Source organism: Cetorhinus maximus, chromosome 8, assembly GCF_964194155.1.
Source record: "Cetorhinus maximus chromosome 8, sCetMax3.hap1.1, whole genome shotgun sequence".
Taxonomy (NCBI): Eukaryota; Metazoa; Chordata; class Chondrichthyes; order Lamniformes; family Cetorhinidae; genus Cetorhinus; species Cetorhinus maximus.
In genome coordinates, this window is record NC_135886.1 from 22785813 (window position 1) to 22813039 (window position 27227).

Sequence of the window (27227 nt, forward strand, 5' to 3'; positions counted from 1 at the left end):
GTGACTCCAGACCCACAGCAATGTGGTTGACTCTGAAATAACCTAGCGAGCCACTCAGTTGCATTAAACACTATAAAGTCACTAAACAGGATTGAAACTGGACCGACCACCTGGGATCGACATAGGCGCTGGAAACGACAACGGCAAACTCAGCCCTGTCGACCCTGCAGAGTCCTCCTTACTAACATCTAGGGACGATAATGCCCCAGGCACCACCATCACTATACATGGGTATGTCCTGTCCCACGGACAGGACAGGCCCAACAGAGCTGGCAACATAGTAGTATGCAGTCAGGAGGGAGTTGCCCTGGGAATCCTCAACATCAACTCGGGACCCCATGGCATCAGGTCAAACATGAACAAGGAAACCTCCTGCTGATTACCACGTACCCCCCTCCCTCAGCTGATGATTCAGTGCTCCTCCATGTTGAACATCACTTGGAGGAAGAACTGAGGGTGGCAAGGGCACATAATGTGCTCTGGGTGGGGGACTTCAATGTCCACCACCAAAAGTGGCTTGGTAGCACCACTACTGACCGAACTGGTTGTGTCCCAAAGGACATAGCTGCTAGACTGGGCCTGTAGCAGGTGGTGAGGGATCCAACAAGAGGGAAAAACATATTTGACCTTATCCGCGCCGACCTGCCTGCCGCAGGTGCATCTGTCCATGACAGTATCAGTAGGGGTGACCACCGCACAGTCGTTGTGGAGACGACACCCCACCTTCACATTGAGGATACCCTCCATCGTGTTGTGTGGCACTAAGACCATGCTAAATGAGGTAGATTTCAAACAATCTAGCAGTTCAAGACTGGGCATCCATGAGGCACTGTGGGCAATCAGCAGCAGCAGAATTGTACTCGAACACAATCTGTAACCTCATGGCCAGGCATATCCCCCACTCTACCCTAGTTCAATGAAGAGTGCAGGAGGACATGCCAGCGCAGTACCAGTTGTACCTAAAAATGTGATGTCGACCTGGTGAAGCTATAACACAGGACTACTTGTGTGCCAAACAGCATAAGCAACAAGTGATAGACAGAGCTAAGTGATCCCACAACAAATGGATCAGATGTAAGCTCTGCAGTCCTGCCACATCTTGTCATGAATGGTCGTGGACAATTAAACAAGTCACTGGAGGAGGAGGCTCCACAAATATCCCCATGGGGGATGGGGAGCCCAGCATATCAGTGCAAAAGATAAGGCTGAAGCATTCGCAAGAATCTTCAGCCAGAAGTGCCAAGGGGATGATCCATCTTGGCCTCCTCCAGAGGACACAGCATCACAGATGCCAGACTTCAGCCAATTCGATTCACTCAGTGTGATAACAGAAACGATGAAGGTACTGGATACTGCAAAGGCTATGGGCCCTGACAATATTCTGGCAATAATACTGACGATTTGTGCTCCAGAACTTGCCGCGCCCTTAGCCAAGCTGTTCCAGTACAGCTACAACTCTGGCATCTGCCCGGCTATGGGGAAAATTCCCCAGGTATGTCCTGTACACAAAAAGCAGGACAAATCCAACCCAGCCAATTACCGCCCACTCTACTGTTTACTCTCAATCATCAGTAAAGTAATGGAAGGGGTCATCAACAGTACTATCAAGAGACACTTGCTTAGCAATAACCTGCTCACTGACACCCAGTTTGGGTTCCACCAGGGTCACTCAGCTCCTGCCCTCATTACAGCCTTGGTTCAAACGTGGACAAAATTGCTGAATCCCCAAGGTGAGGTCAGAGTGATCACCCTTGACATCAAGCAGCACGTGGCATCAAAGAGCCCTAGCAAAACCGGAGTCAATGGGAATTGGGGGCAAACTCTCCACTGGTTGGAGTCATACCTAGCAGAAAGGAAGATGGTTGTGGTTGTTGGAGGTCAGTCACCTCAGCTCCAGGACATCACTGCAAGAGTTCCACAGGGTAGTGTCCTTGGCCCAACCATCTTCAGCTGCTTCATCAATGACCTTCCTTCCATCATAAGCTCAGAAGTGGGGATGTTCACTGGTGATTGCACAATGTTCAAGCAGTCCATGTCCAAATGGACCAAGACCCAGACAATACCCAGGCTTTGGCTGACAAGTGGCAAGTAACATTCGCGCCACAAAAGTGCCAGGCAATGACCATCTCCAACAAGAGGGAATCTAACCATCGCCCTTTGACGTTCAATGGCATTACCATCACTGAATCCCCCACCATCAACATCCTGAGGGTTATCATTGACCAGAAACTGAACTGGACTAGACCTATAAACACTGTGGCTACAAGAGCAGGTCAGAGACTAGGACTCCTGCGATGAGTAACTCACCTCCCAGCTCCCCAAAGCCTGTCCGCCATCTACAAGGCACAAGTCAGGAGTGTGATGGAATATTCCCCACTTGCCTGGATGAGTGCAGCTCCAACAACACTGAAGAAGCTTGACACCATCCAGGACAAAGCAGCCCAATTATTTGGTACCACATCCACAAATATTCACCCCCTCCACCATCAACGCACAGTGACAGCAGTGTATGCCATCTACAAGGTGCACTGCAGGAATCCACCAAGGTTCCTTAGACAACAACTTCCAAACCCACAACATCTGCTACCTAGAAAGGCAAAGGCAGCAGATATATGGGAACACCACCACCTGGAAGTTCCCCTCCAAGTCACTCACCATCCTGACTTGGAAATACATCACCATTCCGGGAGAATTCAATCAAAAGTTAGTATAGACAGGTAAAGTTTAGGCATATTTGGCAGGTATAATGGAACATTATTTACAGAAATAATATGGTGGAAATATTCATGACAGGAAACTAGGATACTGACAGGATATGCTGCATAAATAACACTTTAATATATTCATGGATGAAACGTGGTCTGGGAATCTTGAAAATATTTTAACAACTATACTAGAACTGTGAAATCATAGAAACACTTTTTTTAAGCTTCTCATATTTATAATTTGTAAACAAAATTATCCAGTTAACACAACTTGGAATGAAGTTTATCATTGGTACTATTGGCCATGGCATATTTTGTATGCAGCAAAAAATATCCTCAAAACCAGACCACAGATTCCTCTTTCATTCATTAATGGATACATACAAACTCTTTCCTTTAGCTGCCGATGATATAGGACTTCACCAAATGACTCGAATCGCAGAACTGCTTACCTCTGTTGAATGTGAGGCTCTTCATGCAAAGCTCACTCACCCTGAGGAAGACATTATGAAGGACATTGACAAATTGTCAGAAGAAAATGACAATTTATTCAAGACCAGGAAACGCAGAGAAATCAGTAGGTAAACTCACATAGCTCTCCTGACACTACGGCATTGTGCATGATGAAGCCTCATCTATAATATATTCATCTCGGTGTGTCAAATCCTAAAGGAATTTTCTAGCTTTGACAGTCCTAAGGTTGAACATATTGTGGTAGATTTTCTGCCAGCATGGACTCTGGGCATGGACTTTAGGCAGACAGTAAGTAGAGGGCACTCCCAGCTCCCCCATAATCCCAGAGGAGGCTAAAATCTTTCTCAGTAGTGCAAAATAACAGCTGCCAAGATTATTTCCCACCAATTGAGGGTTAAGATTGCTCCTTGAGAATCAAAGTTCAACCCCACATTTTGAAAGAAAATGTGGTTTAATAATTTATGTCTGCCTAATATACTCTGACAAAATCTAATGATGTTACTTTTGTTTTTTAAATGAATAAGATGCCAGTTCTGAATGACCAACGTTCCTCACTTTGACCAGACCCCAGTTACGCTGCAGTATTAGCCTGAAGCAAATAGCTGTGTGCAGCAAGTCAAACCAAAGTTACAATCCAGATTGCATCTAGTTGAAAATCTCAATCTGTCTGCCTGGACAGAACTCTGCCTTTACATGTAAGCACTAGCACTGCCCCTGTGATAATTTTGTAATGTTGAAGGAGAAAATGACGAGTGTCTACTTTCCCATAACGAAGCCTGTGTTAAATTTGTAAAGTGCCTAGGAGTTCCCATGCTTATCTGGTGGCTTCACAGGGCACTGAAATTATTTTCCAAATTGAGCTGAGTCGCACGATAGTTTGCTGGAGGCAATCTCACACCCTTTGGCTTTAGTGTGCTGAGGAATCAGTTAGGGACTGGAATATGCCGTCACTTGTACATCATTGCACACCCAAAACTGCTCGACACTGACGCACCTGGCAATATGATCACTGCCCAAAAAAAATCATCCCTGAAAGGAAATAACTTTAAGATACAAAGTGCAAATTTTCCGATTGTAAAACAGGTTTTCTATTTCTTTCTCATTATTTATTTATGTCTATTTCCTAGCCAATTTCAATGACTGTAATGAAATTCTGACTGACTGGTTGAAGGAAGAAGGTGACAGTATGTACTGGGATCGACTGTCTCGAGCACTCAGGCAGGTTGGTCGGGGAGATGTCGATAAAGGTATTATCTTCCTTATTGGCAGTTATTGCACGTGTTTAAGTAGTGCGCAAACTTGATAATCTGAATTTATACTTACAGAAAATTAGTTCTGTTAGCTTCTTAGAACTGAAACAGGCACACATTTTGTGATGAATTATGAGGTTTGTGAAGTAACAGAGTTTGGATTAATAAATCAGATAGGCATGCTTTTTGCAATGTAGTAACCCAAGAATTTTGACTAGGGCATATTGTTTTCCTTAAGTTGAAGGAAAGGTTGGGCAAAGGAGCAGAAGGGTCTGAGAATCATCATTGCAACACAAACAAGTGTTTACGGAGATTGTAATCTAGGCTGAAACTTTAATGCAATATTGAGGACTGAAATATTTTCAACTGTGATAAGATTAAATTCATTACAGTACACGCATTGCAGATGAATGCATTAGTATACACCTATTATAATGCACTTGCAATTAGCAATATTGGTCATCTATATCATTCGTGATAGCAGTAAGAGTTCTGCAGCACATTTAATAATAATTCTTCATTTTCCTAAGAGTATTATATAAATTATAATTTCATTGAGAAGTGGGAACAATGGATTTGTTTTCTCCCATGCGATTGAGAAGATTGTTGCTACCATATTTCAAAGTTTACTAAGCATTAAAATTAATAACATGACCTTCATACAACTAAAAAAAATGTAGTTTCTCCTACCAACTAATTATAATGAGCAAGTTCTTTTAACATTGTCACAGATAATCAGTTTGTAAGTTTAATTGAGGCAAACCATTAGCTGAACCAATGATAACCACATACAAACCATAATACTGCATTGTCAGAATCTTCTGGCTGGCGTGCGCTGATGTCATGCGCGATATTTTGGTTGGCGGGCACGCTATGCAGCAGGACGCACGCCCGCCATTAATTAAAGGCCTCGTTAAGGCCCTTAACTCGCCAATCGTCGACGATTTTGAGGGGCCCGTGCTAACTTCGGCTCGGCGCACGGGCCCAACGGGCAGTCAGGTAGGTGATTTCTTTACAAACCTCATCCAGAGGCGGGATGAGGTTTGATAGCGGTTTTAAAAACGTTTCATAAAGTTTTTGTTTACTTCATTAACATGTCCCATCTCGTGTGACATTTTCACATGAGGGGGACATGTTAATGAATTTTTTATTGTTCTATCTTTTATATTTGCCAGCCTTTCAGCGATCTACCTGAGGCAGCACTTTGCCTCAGGGAGATGTGCGCTCTTTCGCGTGCATGCATGAAAGAGCGCACTCTGACAGTTGGGGAATCCACCCCCCCCCCCGCACCGCACAGGAAGCGTATAGCCCTTCCCGTCGGGCGGCCTGCTGGGTGGGCCTTAATTGGCCCGCCCACTTAAAATGGCAGCGGGGCCCGTTTCGACAGTGGCGATCGGCTGCCCGCCCTCCACCGAGCCGGTGGGGCCCGCCTGCCCATCAAGGGCAAAATTCTGCCCCATGTGTTTGGGAGAAAATTTGACTTAAAATAAAAGACAATGGGTGGAATTTTCCATTCCAGGGATGAAGCGCAGTGGCGGGTGGGATTAGTGGCGAGTTTCCCGCTAATCGGTGGGTCAGGTTCTCACGCCCGGTCTTCTGCTTGAAACCTCGTTAATTACGCATAGAAGAGCTGCTCGCTGAATCACATGGCAGGGCGGGCACTGATTCATCTGCCCGCCATCACTCATGGGGTCAAAGTTCCTGGCACCATATTTAAACGCCATCCGAACACAGGCATTACTCTCTGCAGGCCAGCTGTGTGGTCGGAAGTTCCAGAGATGGGCCCAAGGTAAAAAAACTGAGCCAAGGTTTAGTCACAGTTTGCTGAAAGCTTCAATTAGAGGTGTCCGCCAGCATCAAGAGAACCCTTTCCCCAGGGATGGATCCAGGAGATTCACCAACCTCACCTCACAGGCCTGGGAGGCGGTTGTGAAGGAGGTCAGCTCCGCAGGCAACCGCCGGCGAAATGCCATCCAGTGGAGGAAGAGGATGAATGGCCTCATCCACTCCACCAGGGTAAGTTGACCTTCAGCTCACTCCAAATTCACACTTTCATAATGGTATTATGCACTCAAAGCGTCATACAGCTCAGGGATCTCAACAATATTAGTGGGGGAGGTATCAGCATTGAAAGCCTATTCACCAACATCTCATCTATCATCCCACACAAACAACATCTTCAGCCCTTGCTGGGGAGGTCTCAGCACACACAGTAGGCATGCATCCCATTCTCTGCTCCATCCCATCTCATCACATTCCATCCATTTGTCTTCATGCAGGCCAAGCTTACCCACAACAAGAGGGAGAGATCCTAGCCTGGAGGAGAGATGGCCAACATTCGAGAGCTCTCCAAATTCGAGGAGGATGCCAATGAGTTGGCAGGTGAGGACAGAGATCATTCCTATGGTAAAGGCAAGATCAACCTCTCCCAGGCAAACCAGTATGGATGAGCCCCCCATGAGTTGATCAGATCCTAACATTCTCAGTGAGTGGCATGCAATGTTGTATTCAGCCTGTTCATGAACTAAATCTATCTTCTCTCCCTTACAGGGAGCAGCTGGTCTAGAAAGACAAACACAGGCAACATAAGCCCCAGTCCCCAGGCCACCTCAGAGGAGGGTGATGAGGATCCATTTGAAGAAGACCCGTCATTTCGTTCACCCACACCTTCCACCAGCGCAGACACACACATCCCAGTGGGTCACACATCTAGATTAGGCTCAGGGTCACATTCTGGGGAACACCTCACTGACACGCCTCCACAGCAGTCGGAGGTAGTGATAGCCCAGGTCTCTGGCACTCGCAGGACTGCTGGAGAACAGGCACCTGCTGAATCTGAATCAGATGATGAGGCTCTGGAAACGGCCATTGCAAATATGCTGGAGATGCAATGTCAGTCGGCAGAACAACAGGCAGAGATGCAAGAGTCAGTCAACAGACTAGAGTGAAGGATAGAGGGATCGGTTTGCATTCTGTCTGATGTCATGCTCTGACATTGCGAGCTCCTCAATATCCCCACGGGAAGGGTGGCAGCTGCCTTGGAGACTTTGGTCCAGCAGATTCTACCAGATTTGCACTCGGACCTACATCCGTTGCTATAGACATTGGTGGGATCCATCAGTGACTAGGCGAGGGTGGAGTGAGGCAGCTCAACCTCACTCCAGGTGCCCTTCTCCTCAAAGAGTCAGGCAGGGGCCCATGGGCACTCATAGGGAGGGCGACCAGCAGCTGGACACCCCAAGACCATTCACTCAAGTGACTCTGAGTGTGTCCAGCCAATCCCAAACCCCTCTGCCTGTGACCTCCTCACCTCCAGCTGTACAGGCCAAGGAAGGTGCACCTGCCCACAGCAGGATACCCAAAGTAGGGCGGTGCCCTCCAAGTTTCGGTCCTCCAGAGGGCAGCCATCGAAGTAATCAAAGACAACAAGGCTGCTTCCTCCTCTGCTTTGGATGTCAGGGATGCACCAAGATGTAGCGATAGGGTTAGATGATTCAGAAACATTGACATCACTTTTGGCTCAAGTGTTCATTCATGTTTATATCATGCACATCATTCATGTTTATATCTTGCACCTTTGTAAATATATCTGTTGTTCCTGACAATGGTCTTGTCATTTCAATGCGTCGTTCATATAAATTCATGTTCCCTCGTATTGCAAGGATGACCTAAGCTCTCACTCCGTGATCACCTCCTTTTGTGAGCCTCACATTCATATGATGTCCAGCTAACTCATTTAAGTTACTCGCCCAATGTGTAATGTCAAGGAGATGTGTCAAGCACTTTATTGAAAGTGACTGCAAATTGCATTATGACCATTTATTCCTTACAAGACACCCATGGAGTTATGCGTGCTTAGCTGCCTTGAAGGATCATCGGTAATGTTGCCTCATCATCAGATAGCTGCGTTCCTTGTTAGTGTTGATGCACAAGACCTGCAGCCATGATGGTCTCTCCAGCCATGTGCGCATCTCTGCGACCACAAGAAGTGTCTCATTCAGGAGGCCACAATTGCACCAAGTGCAGTTGACGCAGGGTTTGCACTGGTGTGCTGCATTTCACTTCCCAGAGCGGCTAACTGCAGTTTAGGCTTCTGACCTTCTCAAAGATTAGGGCCTAGTGAAAACTGAGGGTTGAAGGTTCAAGGCCGAGTACTGACTACTCTTGATTTGAGTGGCTGTAAAGGCATTTCAGATTGCTGGCATGCCACTAAGGGACAGAAGAAACGTGCTCAGGTCCCCTTGCCTGCACCTTACTCTTCCTGGAACCGTGTGGCTATCAGTGTCTCACTGGCGCGTATTTTGCTTCAAGCTGCTTTAATAGCATCCTCTCGTGGAAGCTCACCATCATCTTCCTCCACAGTTTCATGCCCTTCCAGGTCTTCATCGTCCAAGGAGTTCTCAGCCTGCTCCAAGTCTCCCTCCATTTCCCTTTTGAAGTGCCAGGTTGTGCAGGGTGTGACACATCACTATTATATAGGATAGCCTCTGCGGAGAGTACTGCAGAGCCCCATCTCAGCGGTCCAAACATCGGAATCGCATCTTTAGGATCCCGATGGTCTGTTCTATAATGGATCTTGTCAAGTTATGCGGCATTGTATCACTCCTCCGAGGCACTTTGAGGACGACACACGGGTGTCATGATCCATCTTTTTAGTGGGTACCCCTTATTCCCAAGCAGCCAGCCTGTATGCGCTGTGGCCCGTCAAATATCTGAGGCACCCGAGAGTGACTCAGGATGTAGGAGTCATGGGAATACCAGCGTACCTGGCACATGTGCATTATATGCTCCTGATGATCACACACCAGCTAAATATTTATGGAGTGGAACCCTTTCCTGTTAATGAACATCAGGGACCGCTGCCATGGAGCTCTCGAAGCCACATGTGCACGATCAATTGCACACTCTACTTGAAGCCTGAGATAGCCGCAAAGCCCAGGAATCTAACAGCCTGGCTGGCTTCATCCAGTGTGAACCTCACATAATTATGAGCCTTACTGTAAAGGGCATCCGTCACCTCCCTGATACATTTGTATGTTGAGGACTGAGAAATGTCACATAGTAGATCCCTGGAACAACCCACTGGCATAAAACTTGAGTACGGTGGTGACTTTCAGGGGCACTGGCAGGGATATCCTCCCAGTCCATACACTGTTAGATCTTCCTGCAGCATGTGGCAGATATGAGCGAACACATCTCTTGACAAATGTAGTTGTGCAAGGTATTAACTCTCGCTCAACTCCAGATAGGAAAGGCGTCTTCGGTAGACCCTTGGTCTGCAAGTTACTTTGGTGGTGGGGCCTGACCTGCTCATCCTCTGGGTGTTTTTGGGGCTCCCCTGGATGACGGACCTCAGGTCTGGCCTCCTCTCGAAGCTGTGCTAGGCGGCGCCAGGCCCTTCTTCTCCTCCTCAATTGGGACGCAGCCATCAAGAATGCAGCATCAAGCGCAGACTCCATATTCACTCCTCTTTCTCCCTGTGGACAGGTAGAGGCAACAGACTAATGAATGATAGGCAACTATAGTCAACTTCCCATTCGCAACCAGAAAGCCACTGTCATGCCCTAGAGCTGCGTCTGCATTACTCTCCTTTCCCTGATCTAGCGTTCCAGTTGAGGCGCTACCTCACAGATCTAGGTGACCAAGATGCTACCCCAGATACTTGACATCTCAATCCCTGAGAGTTTGGAAGAGGCTTCAGCACATCCATGGTATGTTCAACCTTACCAAAGGCACTCCTACTATGTCTGTGCTGGTATACTGGTTATGCCTAACTAGCACTTCTGGAATGACTGGATGCCTTTTGGCCCATTAGCCATGCCAACTGGAGAAATTACCTGACAGGCTGGCATTGATCATCTTGCAGATATCCAGCAGCTGTGCTCCCTTAATGGCTGGCTGCATCTCTCATTCTCACATTCCTTTCTGTTAATGCTCAAATTGATATAATTTATTGTGACCTCAATGAGTCCTGCATTCTCAAGTTAAAGTGCTCCATATGTCAATGCTTCCAAATGCACCTTCTCAAAACACTTCCAGACACCTATCAGCTCAGAGTTCATTTCAATGTTGTTACTGTAAAAGGTACAAAGGTGTCTCCAGGGAAGTCCCTGAGTCCAGCCATGGGCTCCTCCCACATTGCGTTAGACCCCTCCTCTGCAGACTTTTTTCTAGTTTTGATTTTAAACAGTGTCATAACTTTGAGGCCTCAAGGTGGTGATGCTGCACTTTTACTTTGAGACCAGCTTCTCCCCTCCCTCTATCAGTGTCCGGGTCCCACCTGATCCTCCTCGAACCTCATGATGTGTGGGTAGACCTTCCTCCGGTGATTCTCCAGCCTCCTCCAGTAACCCTGGATCTCATTGTCATTGTGGTGAATATTCCTGCCCTCCCCATTGAACCCATCACTGTTGATGCCCCCAAGCCCAATGTGGACCTCACCCCTCCCATCTTGAGGCTGTGTGCACGGTCACATACAGAGGCGACACCACCTCCCCACCTCCCCTACCCCCCACAAGACAGCTTCAAGTACCCCCTTTTATTATGGTTTCCCCATTTACAGGCTGCAGATGCCTCCCCTGACCATGACCATCCCATTTGCCGTTCAGTACCAAGCCAGACACCCCCGACTGTGAGACTATGACCACGCCTTGCATGTCAAACTGTGCCTGATCCCCGTTGAGCACACAGACTTTTCTCCTCCATGGAGTGGCAAGACAACATATCTGCCGTGCATAGCCCTGTAGTATGGCCTATGAAGCCCTAGGACTGCCTTAATCTCTCACCCCGATTAAGTGGTCCACAAAGCCCCAGGACTGCCTTAGTCTCTCACCCTGACTAAGTGGTCCAAACAGCCTCAGGGCTGCCTTTAATCTCTCATCCAGAATGCTTTGCCCCAGTCCAAGGGCCATGACTGTTTTTCACTCAGCTCTCCGGTTCCTTCATGACTGGCCACAAGGCCATTTCCTCTCCATGAGTCCCTGTGTAACCCGTCCCTCTTGACAAAGCCTTACCCCACCACCAGCAGCACTCATGAGAATATGTGCAATCCTTCCCTCGCGTGCAACACTAATGCCACTACCCTTTCCTACTCCAGAATCTGTATACATCCCCTCGCATTCATGCAATCTGAATCCCATTCCCCTGCCTTCTGTGTCTGCCTTCCAGTGTTCCATGTCGGGCTCCAGCTTCCCCACCCCCGATCTTCCTCTGCCTGCCATCATGCCCTCCCCAAACAGCACCATACCCCCTTCACCCTCATGTCTCCGTCTTCCATTCCTCCTCCACCCCCACCCCTCCCACCCCCGCAACTACCCCCACCCCCCGACCCCCTCCCCACCCCCTCCCCCCCCAACTCACATCCCCAGTCACCATGCTGGTCTCTGTTTTAGAGTGCAGCCCTGCCTGAGGCCCACAGCATACAATGCTCTCATCCCAGCGTAACCCAGCACCCACTGTGAGCAGCCCAGCTCAACACCCGCAGTACCCACTGTGAGCAGCCCAGCTCAACACCCGCAGTACCCACTGTGAGCAGCCCAGCTCAACACCTGCAGTACCCACTGTGAGCAGCCCAGCTCAACACCTGCAGTACCCACTGTGAGCAGCCCAGCTCAACACCTGCAGTACCCACTGTGAGCAGCCCAGCTCAACACCTGCAGTACCCACTGTGAGCAGCCCAGCTCAACACCTGCAGTACCCATTGTGAGCGGCCCAAGCATAAACGCCCACCAGTGTGGCATAACAGAGGCATTGCTGAGGACCCGGAGCAGTTGTGTTGCAGGTAGGCTCCGGATGTTGTACTCACCTTGAAGTCACGAGTGAAGCGGGGGTGGGCTGCTGGACAACACTTATATCCCGTCGTGAATGAGACTGGTCTAATTTCCCACTGGCATGGCACATATTAGGAAGGGGAACATGATTCCGGCGAGTTGCGTCCTTAATGAGTTTTTATGACATGGCAATACATGCAGATGGTGTTCCCGTCATGGGTCAGCGGGAAATCCGACCCGCGCTCAGCCTGCCATGAAAGTAGCGAGAGGAAAATTCCGACCTGTTCACCTGCCGCGGAATTCCGACTTTTGGCCTCTCTCCGAATTTTCTGCTCCCGCTCACCATGAAACCCGCGGCTGGCAGGACTGGAAAATTCCACCCAATATTTGTTTGAAAAGCAAAATAAATGTGGTTGTAAGTATGGTAAACCCTAAGTCTTATACCTCTAGACATGTTCCCCATATGTCTGGTCATTTTGGTGGGTGGAACGGGGGTTGGCTATATTTCACTTGCAGAATTCTTTCATGTGACCTTCTCCATTCACTGAATATAGGATATTTTAAAAAGCTTCCTGGCTTTGCTGAGTAATTGCTTCAGAAGACTAGTCACATTGGGCGGAGTTTAATTCAGGAGAGGTGTGTCTCGCCCAAGGGTTAGAGAGCTGGCGAGAGCCCCATGTCACCTCCTTTGAGGAAAACTCACTGTATTAAGTGGCCAGCAGCGGACCTTCCACAGGATCAAGGACCGCAGGGTGGAAATCCTGCCCCCACGAGTGCTGCCAGCCAATCAGAGGATGGGGGTGTCTCTCAGCAGGCCCCCCCAACTTACCAATGCTGAGCGCCAGATTGAACCCACAAGCAAACTTGACAGTGTTTGCTTTTTGGGCTTCCCGTGTGGCAACCAGCGGCAGCGTGATGGAGGCCCTTGGGCGGAATCATCCGGTCCCATTGGCGATGGGCATCATGGTGGGCGTAAGCAGACAATATGGCGAGAAAGCCAAACATCGGCTTTACGCTGTCATGAAAACGCATTTTGCGATCGTCCGCTCCACCCATCAATGACTGGCCGCGATTCCCACTGTCGCACGTCAGGAACCTAATTTCAATACTTACATTTCATTATAAGCCCTGCTCGTCGGAATCATCCCCCACCCCCACATCAGCATGACTTCAGAACGCAGAGCTTCATGACTGCCTTTAAAAGGTGTGCGCCTGGCGAGCTGAACTTTGAGGGGAAATCGGAGGTGAGTGCGCACAACCTTGTGCAGAGCTCGCAAGCTTCACCCACAGGACATTAAGGAAGACGTGCCACACATTCGGGGCGGGACACAAGCAAGTCGCTTTTTCCCAGCTGGCTTTCAGCGTGGTGCTGGGGCAAGAGCTCCAGGGCGGGTCAGGCCGGGGGGTGGGGGTGGGGGGGTGCAAGGCAACAAAGACTGAAGGAAGTACACAAGTGCATGCCTGGGGTGGAGAGGGGGGTGGGAGGAGCAGCAACACACTTGGAAAAGCTTGTCGAAAGTGAGCATTCTTCCGCAGCTGTGACCATTCAGCAGCAGCTCCATTGACATGCTTGGAGTCAGGCCTCTGAAGATTTTCTGCCCACTCAAGCAATGCAAAAGCATAAGTATGCCACCAAATGTTCCAGAACTTTTCACCCCTTGGCCACAGACTGAAAATTAATGTGTGTTTTAGGGGGCAGCAGAACAATTGGCTGAATGGGCAAGCTGTAGAATCCCCCTGCGAAAGGTAGCCATGGTGTAGTCACTTGTGGAGGCGCTCAGAACCCCTTGCAATGTCTTTATTAAGGTTTGGACCAGTGTCCCTCATGGTTCAAGCTAACAGCACAGCCTTGCAGTGTGAGTTAGGAGAATGCCTGCACCTGAGCTGAGAGCACAGCATGCAGTCCAGTGGGCAAAGCTGCTGCCAACTGGTCAAGTGGAATGGGGCGGAGGTGAGTGGAGTTTCAAACAGCCATGAAGCACACTACACACTGGCCATCCAAGTGATGGCCAGCGCTCTCCTGCATGCACGAAGAGGCCTTCATACTTAACCGAGAGAGGTTAACCAATAGGACAGATATGCTAACCCAGCATCCGTCTCTTTGATCCTGCAAGAGAAGACCATCAGGATGCCTGGTGATTTAGCAATATGCCTCATGGCTTACAGGGAGCAGAGAAGAAGAAAAAGTTGGCGGAGGCGCCTGGCTTGGCAAAGGGAGGAGCACCTCCCTCAACATGAAGGGGCGGCAGAGCCTGCTGTACACGCAGCTGAAGATCCACAGCAAGCCACCACTTGACCCAGGGTCTAAGGGCACTTGTCATTCCTGCAAATGACTGAAAAACAGTGTCGCCGAAGACTGCGCATGCCGAGGGAACTGGTCAGTCACATATGCCACCTGCTGCAGGATTTGGTGCCACAGGGACATAGAGGGCATCCACTGCAAGTGGCCATGAAAGCGACCACGGTGCTCAATTTTTACATCAGTAGCTCCTTCCAGGGCTCCACAGGTGACCTATGCAGAATCTCTCAAATCTCCATGCACAAGTGTATCTAGGTCACAGATGCCATCTTCACAAAGGCACAGAACTTTGTGCATTTCACCCAGGATCAGGAAAGCCAGGAAGCAAGAGCGCTGGGATTTGCGCAGATCTCAGGTTTCACACAGGTGCAGGGTGCCATCGACTGTAATCATGTGGGACCTAGATCTCCATGGCAACAAGCAATCAACTGCGTCAACTACAAGGGCTTCCACTCGAAGAATGTTCAGCTGGGGTTCAACCACCACAAATGCATCCTACAGGTCTGTGCATGATTCCCAGGGAGCGTCCACAACTCCTACATCCTTAGCAGGCCTCAGATCCCTGACAATCTTCTAGGGTCCACAGAGGTTTCAGGGTTGGGTCCTCAGGGGACAAGGACTACCCACAGAGAACGTGGCTAATACGTTTGTGCGGTGTCCTCAGACTGCAGCAGAGCGATGGTATAACAGCGCTCATGCCGCGACCCAGGCTTTGGTGGAGCAAACTATAGGCATCTTGAAAATGAGGTTCCGATGCCTCGACAGGTCTGGTGGAGCATTACAAAAACAGCCTATCAAGGGTGTCGTGCATCATTGTAGATAGCTACATGCTACACAACCTGGCGCTGCAATGGGGGGGAACGACCTACTGAGGAGAAGATGGAAGAGATGCACATCTCCTCCGATGAGGACGTTGAAGGAATGACAGTAATAAGGCTCTCAAAGGCGAGGATGCAGGCGATGAGGCCATCGCACTGGTCAGATGAGGCAGGCACGCTCAGGAGGCCGTCATAGCCTCAAGATTCATGGAGGATGATGACGAAATGCAGTGAGGATAGTCCTGACATCCTGACCTTGCATCTGTGAATGTTTGACTGCTGTGTGGCTGATGGCAGCGCACATACCCTTGGTGCTCAGACTCATATCCTGGAGACGCAGCGGAGGCCCTAATTGTTGCTAGATTCCAGGAGGATAATGACAACATGCAGTGAGGACACTCCATAGATCTTCACATTGCCTCTGTGAATGTCTGACTCCTGTCTGGCTGAGGGCAGCTTGCTTGCGCTCTGTGATCAGGGTCATATCAAACTTTAAATGCACCTGATCCTTTATCAGCCTTCAGCACCTCATTCCTTCTGGAGCACACCATCACCGGTCACAGATGCTGAAGAGACGGGGCGGTCAGCCCCACCTGAAAGGTGCTGGAGCACACAAAGAGAATGACAGAACTCTGTGATGCCTGCCCACTACATTCTGACAGCAATAACAAGAACCATCGAGATCCAGCGTGTGTGAAACCAGACGATCACTGTGGTAATCTGATGTGTAATATTCCTTTAAGAAGAATGTTTTAATGGAAGGTCAAAGGATCTTAGTATCCAATAGCAGAGTAGCGTGGGCTACCTCTGTGGTTAGTAGCCTGTAGTTAGTAGTTAGTAGTTGTGGTAGTGTAGAGGTACTGCCTGAAGTGTTAGCACGTGTTTAGTTGCTGTTGAGTACCTTCGCAAATAAACACAGAGTTTCTACCTATGAAATGTCTGCTACTCAATTCTATCATTAGTACCAAATCGGCCACCCCCTACAACAAGCGTACGAACGGGGTCCAACACACTTTGATCTGAATGTTACACACTGCACAGGGAAGAGGACATGGACTGAGACACCTGCCTTTATCTTGTGCAGGAACCAAGGTTTCATATCTGAGTGACACAAACACTGCTCAGCATACGAGCGTACAAATTAGGAGCAGGAGTAGGTCACTCATCCCCTCGAGCCTGCAACGCTATTCAATAAGATCATGACTGATCTGAATATAACCTCAACCCCATATTCCTCCCACCCCTGATAACTTTCCACCCCTGTGTTAATCAAGAATCTATCTAGCTCTGCCTTAAAATATTCAGACTCTGCTTCCACTGCCTTTTGAGGAAGAGAGTTCCAAAGACTCACTACCCTCAGAGAAAAAATTTCTCCTCATCTCTGTCTTAAGTGATTGACCCCTTATTTTTAAACAGTGAGCCCTAGTTCTAGATTCTCCCACAAAAGGAAATATCCATTCTACATCCACCCTGTCAAGACCCCTCAGGATCTTAAAGGTTTCATTTAAGTCACCTCTTACTCTTCTAAATTCCTGTGGATACAAGCCTAACCTGTCCAGCGTTTCCTCATAAGACAACTCACCCATTCCTGGCATTAGTCTAGTAAACCTTCTCTGAACTGCTTCTAACGCATTTACATCTTTCTTTAAATAAGGAGACCAGTGCTGTACACAATGCTCCAGATGTGGCCTTACCGATGCACTGTATTACTGAAGCATAACCTCCCTACTTTTGTAATCTATGTGTGCTGAGTTGAGCCATGGACAGGATGAGGAGGCAGTCTCCAGAGGAGATGGGGCCAGATGGAGATGTGAGACTGTGTGTGAGAGATTGAGTGGTGATGTCCTTTGAGCTGGCAGTGAGTGAGATGCCAGTGAATGTGTGATGGGCTTATGAGTTGAGATTGATGAGATGGTTGACTTAGCCTGGCAGCACGGATGAGATCACTCATCTGTTTCCTGCACTGGATGGCTGAACTCATGTGCAGCGTTGACACTGACCACCTTTGCTATCGCATCCCAAGCCAGAGTGGTGAGACTGACAGACTTCTTGCTGCCAGAGCAGGGGTAGAGGACTTTGGGACGGACGTCCACGGTGACCAGAAAGTGTCCAGGGATGCATAACTGAATCGGGGGGCTGCACTCTTCTTGGCTTTCAGGCCCATGTCCTTACTGGAGCAGTCCTGGGCTGCAAGCATTGAGAACTGTGTGCACGCGGCTGCATTTTAAATATGGCGCCTGGCATGAGGAAGTGGCGAGGTAACGGTGTGGCGGGCCAATCACAGAACTGCCGCCGGCAATCCGGCGTGTTTCCCATAACGGCACAATTTATGAGGCGGAAAGGGGACAATAAAGCATGAAATCCCGCCATTTTGGCTGGCGGGTAAAACATTTATTCTCACACCCGCTACCACACTTACTGCAATTCTGGGATGATTTGCCCCTTACGTGGGCATTAATTGGAAGCGGGTGTGGAAAGGCCATTCACAGCCTTCTCACCCAGGACTTAATTGGGGTAGAGGCAACCAGTAGCTTGATTAAATGCACCCTGCCTCCAAATGTGCCATAGGGGAGCGCATAAATCCCACCCATTGACACCAATAAATAATAGGTGTTCCCCAAGGGAGCTCCATCCCTTACTTCAGCCAACATATCATCTCCAATATTGTTGATATTGTTGTGTTATAAATGAGACTATGTGTAGCACCACATGCAAGTCCTGTTTGTGAGGTTATTTGGAAAACTGATCTAGGGCAAGATTTTCCTGTCGGTGAGCGGGGTGCGGGGCCCACTCGCTGATGTGTAATATGACGCGTGGTGATGTCGGGCGGAACTCCTGATGTCACCGCGCCCCCATTTAAATTTTCAGGTAGGCGGGGGCTCAGCAAAATCAGCTGTGCGCTCGCTGACCTGTTAATGGCCAATTGAGGCCATTGACAGAGTCATTAAACTAATTAATGGACCTGCCGGTCCAACCTTAAGGTTGGCGGGCAGGCCAGGAGTCCTGGCGAGAATTAGAAAAAGCATGAAACCTCATCCACGGGCGGGATGAGGTTTCATGTAGGTTTTTAAAAATTTAATTAAAGTTTTTTTTTAAATTATGGACATGTCCTAACTCATGTGACAGTGTCACATGAGGGGACATATCAGGGAATTTATTTTTCTATTTTTAATACTTTTGACAGTAGAGCCGATCTCCCTGAGGCAGCGCTTAGCCTCAGGGAGATGAGTGCGCTCTTTTGTGTGCATACACGAAAGAGCGCACTCTCAGGTTTAGGGACTCCCCCCCCAACCCGCACAGGGGTCACACAGTGCTTCTGTATGGTCGTCATGCTGGGCAGGCCTTAATTGGCCCACCCACATAAAATGCGGTGTGCCCCAATCGGGGGCACTGATCGGAGGCACGCTTTCGTGCGCCTGCACTTCAACTTCGTCCCCAATGGGGGGAAAATCCCCTCTTAATATTCTAGAGATAAGCAATTATCATTCATAGCACTTACCCAATGCTCATGCTCCCACTACATGTAATTCAAATTACATGTGGATAAACCAATAGCTGACTAAAAGCAATGCACCAAAATCATTATATTTATCCTCCTAGATTATCTTGGCTAAATTCTTTTATCCCTACATACATGTGAATTAGCATAATGTGGTGTTTCTTACGTTAAAAGCATGGAATTAAATCACATTACTCCAAAAGACAAAATCAGTATTTCTATTCTCTGGGGAAAGCAGGTCAGAGAATTACTGCCACACCATTGTAGTCCTGTTTCTAACCTGCACTCTTCATGAGTGTAATTCTCTATTAAAGGCATGGGTTCAATCAGTTTATCCTCATATTAATGCATCTCTTTAGATGTAAAGTGCAAACACACAGTACTCAGTTAGGATGTAAGGCAGCCAATGGAGTGGCCAGCCAATGTGGGAATGGTAGCAGAAAAGTGGTGCTGATTTTAATGGTTAAGCTTGCCACAACTAAAATGGCTGCGTTTGGCTGGAAGTGGCTGCCCAGCCATTAAAATAACTTACTTTACTGGGCCTCTGCTGGCCCTGCCTCCTGTTACCAGTAGGTTAGCCTAGCATGGAAGACACCACTGATCTCTTCTTCAGCATCAGATTATAACCTTTGCGGCTTTGAGGATGGCATGATCGGAGACTGAACTATATAACTAAAGAGGGCCCTGCCAGGCTGTGGCGGTTGTACCTTGCTGCCTGCTACTTGAAGTTGCAGTTGGCCAGATCAGGCCATGAAAGGAGTGGCTAAGTCCCCCTCACCATTTTATCTGCAACCCCCCCTCCCCACCCCCACCTGATTACCATCAGACAGAGAGAGTTAAAATCAACCCAAATACAGTATGCATTTAAAACTAGGCCATTACTTATGGATGTGACTGTAGGAAATGTGCTGTTTTGTTGACAGCGTGTCTTACACAATTCGGCAAGTATTGAGGAATAAACTCTGTGATGGAAAACATTTGCACAAAGTTGAAAAACAATGTTGCTTCTTTTTGCCAGAACTGCGGAAGAACATGAACCAGGACAAGACTTTGGAAGTACATAAAAATATTGAAGAATTCGGTAAAACATTAGAGCATGCCCACTCCTCCCTGATTATAACTGATGATGAAATTAAGATCGGAGACAGAAACCGAGACAAGCGTAGTGAACGTAAGTTCAAATTATACCAGTTGCAACATTATGAGGAGTCACACTTACTTACTGTCATACTGCAGAACAAGAGAACATGTTTTTTTGATTCTTCCAAAGGATGCGGGCATCAGTGGCTGGGCCAGCATTTATTGCCCATCCCTAATTGCCCTTGAGAAGGTGGTGGTGAGCCACCTTCCTCAACCGCTGCAGTCCATGTGGTGTAGGTACACCCACGGTGTTGTTAGGGAGGGAGTTCCAGGATTTTGACCCAGTGACAGTGAAGGAGTGGTGATATATTTCCAAGTCAGGATGATGAGTGGCTTGGAAGGGAACTTCCAGGTGGTGGTGTTCCCATATGTCTAGTGCCCTTGTCCTTCTAGATGGTAGCGGTCATGGGTTTGGAAGGTGCTGTTGAAGGAGTCTTGGTGAGTTCCTGCAGTGCATCTTGTAGATAGTACCACACTGCTGCCACTGTGCATCGATGGTGGAGGGAGTGCATGCTGAAGGTGGTGGATGGGGTGCCATCCAAACGGGCTGCTTTGTCCTGGATGATGTTGAGCTTCTTGAGTGTTGTTAGAACTGCACTAATCCAGGCAAGTGAAGTATTCCTTCACACTCCTGACTTGTGCCTTGTAGATGGTGGCCAGGCTTTGGGGAGCCAGGAAGTGAGTTAATCGCTGCAGAATTCCCAGCCCCTGACCTGCTCTTGTAGCTACAGTATTTATATGGCTAGTCCAGTTCAGTATCTGGTCAATGATAACCCCCAGGATGTTGATAGTGGGGGATACAGGGATTGTAATTCCATTGAATGGCAAGTGGAGATGGTTGGATTCTCTCTTGTTGGAGATGGTCATTGCCTGGCACTTGTGTGGAGCCTATGTTACTTGCCACTTATCAGCCTAAGCCTGGCCATTGTCCAGCTCTTGCTGCAGTTGGACACAGACTGTTGCAGTATCTGAGGTGTTGCGAATGGTACTGAACTCCCTCTGTAACAGCAATGTGGGTGTACCTACACCACAAGGACAGCAGCTGTTCAAGAAAGCAGCTCACCACCACCTCTTCGAGGGCAATTGGAAATGGGCAATAAATGCTCGCTTAGCTAGCGATGTCCACATCCTGTAAATTAATTGAAAAATATTGTGCAATTATCTGCAAACATTTCCACTTCTGACATTATGATGGAGGGAAAGTCATTGATGAAGCAGCTGAAGATGGTTGGGCCTAGGACACTAGGCCTGAGGAACTCCTGCGGTGATGTCCTGGAACTGAGATGATTGATCTCCAACAACCACAATCATCTTCCTCTGTGCTAGTTATAGAGTTTTCCCCCTGATTTCCATTGACTCCAGTTTTGCGACGGCTTCTTGATGTGGCACTCAGTCAAATGCTGTCTTGATGTCAAGGTCAGTCACTCACCTCACCTTGTAGTAAATGTGTCAGTTATTGGTTAAAGGAAGGCATGAAGAGGCGCATCCAGTTAATTCTTCTGAACCCTCTCCCAAATTACCATTACACACAGTTTTTCGCTCCTGGGCTGGGTGCACGCAGACGGGAAAATTCTCAGCTCTGCGCACCTGAGCTTTAAAAATGGCCTTAGTTGGGATTTTCGTTCTGGGGGGGCTGGCTGGATTAAAACTCAGGCCTACCACCCCCGGAATGTAGAAGCTTTCGGGTGCTGAGGTGGGCAGGGGAGAAGGCCTGCCTCTGTGCTCTGGCTCTTCGTTGAATCAAATCAAAAAGGAATTAAAACAAAAAAACAGCCCTCCAGCCCTCAGCCGCCACACACTTCCTATGCACCATCCATGCCAACCCATGCCCCCCCACCCACCCACACCCCATGGCCCCTCATACCCCCATGCCAACTTAGTGCTAACTCATGCTAAGCCATGCCCTCACCCACCATCCTTTGCCCTTAACTCCTCCATGCCATAGCTTTGACAGCTCTACAAGCATACGAACATACGAATTTGGAGGAGGAGTAGGCCACTTGGCCCTTCACACCTACTCCACCATTCAATAAGATCACAGCTGATCTGATTGTAACCTCAGCTCCACATTCCCATCTAACCCGATAACTTTTTATCCCTTGCTTATCAAGAATCTATCTACCTCTGCCTTAAAAATATTCAAAGGCTCTGCTTCCATCGCCTTGTGAGGAAGGGAGTTCCAAAGACTCTTAACCCTCTGAGAGAAAAAAAAATTCTTCTCGTCTCTGTCCTAAATGGTTGACCCTTTATTTTTAAACAGTGGCCCCTAGTACTAGACTCTCCCACAAGAGGAACCATCTTCGCCACATCAACCCTGTCAAGATCCCTCAGGGTCTTATATGTTTCAATCAAGTCACCTTCTACTCTTCTAAACTCCAGCTTTGATCGTTCCTTGACTGCTTTGATAGTTCGAATGAGTTTATGCACTTTTTATGCACAATCAAGCTTAATTTTAAGAATCCCAAAGGGTGCCTTGCCTCTTCCAAAGGTGTCCCACGATGAGATCCAAAAGTGTACCCTGGCTATCCAAATGAATCCACCAAGTTCTGGCCTGCTCTTACCTGGTGCAATCTGCATACTCCCAGTTTCGCGCTCCTCACCTACCAAAATCCCACTTCAATGGAGACAGCTGGTGATTTAAATGGCCAGCTGCCTTCGTAATCTGCGCATGTGTGAAACCCAGCCAAACTCCAGTCCCGCTCCCGCAAAAATAATGCATCAGAGGCTCTCTGCTGTAGCGAAATTCTGGGTCAGAGTTATGGCCTGTTAAAAACAGCCTCTCACTATTTCATTTTCTCTTTCATTTTGGAGATTAGATATAAGAACAAGAATCTGCTGAGGGTCAGTAATATGGTTTGGACAGCCACCAATCAAATATACTCAAATTCAAAATAAATCTTCCATATAATGAGCCATTTGCATTCTGCTGACAAAAAAAAAGACACCCATAAACCTGTAGTTTTCAATGCAGAGGGCTGCAGAATTGGATAAAGAAACTATGAAAAAGAACCGAGAATTTTGAACTTCAAGGAACCGGTTACCAAGAATATGGATCTCCATTGATGTGCAAATAAATTTAATTTAGGTTCATTGGGAAACTTCTTTTAAAAAAATCCATGCCACCCCCATCCTGTAGTGTGATCATTCAAAAACCTCCCAACACAAAAAAATTGGGCTTGGTCAGAATTTAGATTTGGTTTGATGCTCATTAACAAAACCACTTCCATTGTGTACACCTGTACCTGTGTTGCCAGTTCCTACATTATAACTCTGCAGGATTTTCCTGTTTTTTTCCCCTTTCTCTCCTGGAGATGAGGTGCTTTGTTGACACTCAATAATCCACTAAACTGCACAAAAGAGATAACAAAAAAAAAGTCATTGCCCAATTAAGTCAAGTTAAATACCAAGATGGGAACCAAAGTTAATGCATCTAGCTAGTAGGCGAATCCATTGCCATCAGAAACACTGAACTGTATCTTGTCAACATGGTTTGTGATGCTGATCTGTGAAGGAATCTATATTACATATAGGACTGTCACTGACTTCATCTCCTCTGGAGATCTTCCCTCCACAGCTTCCAACCTCATAGTCTCCCAACCTCCTACCCAAAATCCACAAACAGGACTGTCCCGGAAGAACGATCGTGTCAGCCTGTTCCTGCTCCACAGAACTTATTTCTTGCTATCTTGACTCCATTCTCTCTCCCCTTGACCAGTCTCTTACCACCTACATCCGCGATTCCTCTCATGCCCTACATCATATCAACAATTTCCAGTTCCCTGGCCCCAACTGCCTCCTCTTCACCATGGACGTCCAATTCCTCTACACCTCCATCCCACACTGGGATGGTCTGATGGCTCTCTGCTTCTTCCTCGAACAGAACACCACTCTCCTCCGTCTGGCTGAACTTGTTCTCTCACTGAACAATTTCTCCTTAAACTCACCTCACTTCCTCCAAATAAATATGAGTATTTATATATGGGCCCGTTATGCCTGTCTCTTCATGGGGTATGTAGAACATTCCTTGTTCCAGTCCTACTCAGGCCACAACTCTTTCTCTGGTACATTGATGACTGTTTTGGTGCCGCTTCATGTCCTCCTCTGGACCTGAAAAAATGTATTAATTTTGCTTCCAATTTCCACACCTCCATCATTTTCAAATGGTCCATCACTGACACTTCCCTTCCCTTCCTTTACCCCTCTTTTTCAATTTCTGGTGATAGACTGTCCACCAATATCCATTACAAGCCTACCGACTCCCACAGCTACCTCGACTACAGCTCCTTACGCCCTGCTTCCTGTAAAGACTCCATCCCATTCTCTCAGTTCCTTCGCCTCCGTCGCATCTGTTGTAATGATGCCACTTTCCAAAACAGTTCCTCTGACATGTCTTCCTTCTTCCTTAACCAAGGTTTTCCACCCACAGTGGTTGACAGAGCCCTCAGCCGTGTCTGGCCCATCTCCCGCGCATCCGCCCTCACACCTTCTTCTCCCTCCCAGAAACATGATAGGGTCCCCCTTGTTCTCACTTATCACCCCACCAGCCTCCGCATTCAAAGGATCATCCTCCGCCATTTTCGCCAACTCCAGCATGATGCCACCACCAAACACATCTTCCCTTCACCCCCCCGTCGGCTTTCCATAGGGACCGTTCCCTCGTGACACCCTGGTCCACTCCTCCATCACCCCCTACACCTCAATCCCTCCCACGGTACCTTCCCATGCAATCGCAGAGGGTGCAACACCTGCCCCTTTACTTCCCCCCTCCTCACCGCCCAAGGGCCCAAACACTCCTTTCAAGTGAAGCAGCTCTTCACTTGCACTTCCCTCAATTTGGTCTACTGCATTTGCTGCTCCCAGTGCGGCCTCCTCTGCATTGGAGAGACCAAACGCAGACTGGGTGACCGCTTTGCGGAACACCTTCGGTCTGTCCACAAGCATGACCCACACCTCCCTGTCGCTTGCCATTTCAACACACCACCCTGCTCTCATGCCCACATGTCCATCCTTGGCCTGCTGCAATGTTCCAGTGAAGCTCAACATAAACTGGAGGAACAGCACCTCATCTTCTGATTAGGCACTTTACAGCCTTCCGAACTTAACAGTGAGTTCAATAACTTCAGATCATGAACTCACTCCTCCAGGCCCACCCCCTTTCTGATCCCCCTTTTTTCTAATAATTTATAATTTAAAAAAAATATTTTCTTTTCCCATCTATTTTTATTATTTTTAAATTTATTTCCATCCATTGTTTTATCTCCACCTTTTAGCCCATTTCGATCCCTTCCCCCCACCCCACCCCCACTAGGGCCATCTGTCACTTGCCCATCCAGCTTTCTACCCTTAATGTCACCATTAGCACATTCCTTAGCTAATATCACCGCCATCAACACCCCTTTGTCCTTCTGTCTATGACATCTTTGGCAATCTCTTCTTTGCCTCCACCTATCACTGGCCCTCTATCCAGCTCTACCTGTCCCACCCCCCTCAAACAGCTTATATTTCACCTCATTTCTATTTTTTCTTTAGTTCTGATGAAGAGTCATACGGACTCAAAAAGTTAACAGTATTCCTCTCCGCAGCTGCTGTCAGACCTGCTGAGTTTTTCCAGCTATTTTTGTTTTTGTTCTATATTACATCATAATTGATTTAGTTACTTCTCTATTTTGCAAATCCTTTCAGCTACAATGCCAGTAACTGACAACTTGATATTTAAGCTAATCTGGATATAGTACTTAGGCTATAAGGCGAATTATTTCTTCACTTAAGTCGAGGTTGCAAATGAGGCAAAATAATGAATAGTTGTTGAAAGCATGAGTGCTGTTGGATGCTTTGCCATAAAGTGTGCTCACTTGTTTACCTCATGCTCCCTCTCGTGAACACTTTACTCCATACTCATACAGTTTTCTCATTTGTATATTTACTGATCAGTAATCTGATGGGATGTTTTTCATTTTCAGTTTCAGAAATTAACTGGGATGAGTTGGAACTAATTGTTGAAATGGAAAAACTCCCACCTTATCCTAGAAAACTTACTGAAGGATTCAGGACAGTTCTTTGGGGGGTGTTTTTTGGATTTGTTGGCTCCACTTTCTTGGGTGCCATCAGCCTATATTTTATCATTAAAATAACAGAGAAAGACTGTATGGAGATAATGCGCCGATCCAATGTGCTGCACCGCATTAAACGTCGAAGAAAACCAATGCGACGTATAGACTACTCTTCAGATGATGAAAATGCACATGTGGACAAACCATCTAAACACATCAGACACTACTTCCCTCCCTTTCGTGCAACAAATTACATACCAGAAAAGTCAAAATCAAGTATCGCCACAAATTAAAATCGTACCATATCACATGTAGTGCTTAATACTAAAGGAAATCTAGAAATTATAGGCTTTTAAATATCTGTGACTCAATTGCACGACTACATCGCTTGGCATGCTGAGGGGAGATTTGCCTTCCTACAGTGAAGAGGAGAATTCCAAAATTTTGATCTTATGCATTTGTTACCCTAGACTTGGGAATAAAGATTAGTAAAAATACAATTAACGTAAATTGAATTGAGTCTTTCTTAAGATGTGAGGCTGGTTTGTGCAGATAGCTGTTTGTCATTAGTTGATAGTGCAATAAGGTAACATCTTATGCAAAGCTAGCAGATAATCATGAGGGAGAATAATTGTAGGCTATAACTGATTTTTATCTTAACCTACCCTGCAGAGGAGTGTAAAATTATGCAATGTGTAAATTAACCTGAACTTGCCCCGTACACACTAGGCAGATTCAAGTTAAAATTGAGCTATGGAGAATACTCACCTCACAAAGTCGCGCTCATCTGGAAAATGTCAGCATTGAAGGTTTCAATGAAGAGGTTTATGGCTGACATAGTCCCATTGAATGCAAACCAAGAAAATCAAGAGGGAACTAAATAATTTATTTTTCCAATTTAACTGGAAAAATGATTAGACAGGATTAATTTTAGTCAATTGAAAAAATCACAACTTTGGACCCATACCAGGTGTTGGGCTTTACTCTGCTGCAGTTTAGTTACCAGTGATTTTGCATACTGTGCTGTGTGATCCTACATCTACCATAATATGAGATTTATTTTCACTCTTTCACTACCCACCTGACCAAATCCCACTGATTTTAGGAGTGGGTGTTAAAGGTTCACCTTAACATCATATTATTAATCAACTACTGTGTATGTACACAGAAAAGATCCACACTTTGCAAAATCTTTATGTTATGCATTATCATAATTATCATAT

The 27227-nt window shown here is 47.3% G+C and overlaps 1 protein-coding gene across 1 annotated transcript; it reads left to right on the forward strand.

Annotated features, from left to right (window-relative positions):
* The first annotated feature begins 3113 nt into the window (after positions 1-3113).
* tmdd1 (transmembrane and death domain 1) lies at positions 3114-26297 on the forward strand. Its single transcript, XM_078546210.1, has 4 exons — positions 3114-3282; positions 4307-4426; positions 19833-19985; positions 25915-26297. Exons 1-4 carry the CDS (start codon positions 3132-3134, stop codon positions 26295-26297), a joined length of 807 nt encoding a protein of 268 aa, XP_078402336.1. The 5' UTR covers positions 3114-3131.
* Positions 26298-27227: the final 930 nt, after the last annotated feature.

Excerpts from the sequence above, each read along its gene's own strand:
- tmdd1 (XM_078546210.1), top strand. The coding sequence starts at position 3,132 with ATGACTCGAATCGCAGAACTGCTTACCTCTGTTGAATGTGAGGCTCTT. Across the intron at positions 4,427-19,832 it reads TCGGGGAGATGTCGATAAAG|AACTGCGGAAGAACATGAAC; the intron begins GTATTATCTTCC and ends TCTTTTTGCCAG. Across the intron at positions 19,986-25,914 it reads CCGAGACAAGCGTAGTGAAC|TTTCAGAAATTAACTGGGAT; the intron begins GTAAGTTCAAAT and ends TTTCATTTTCAG.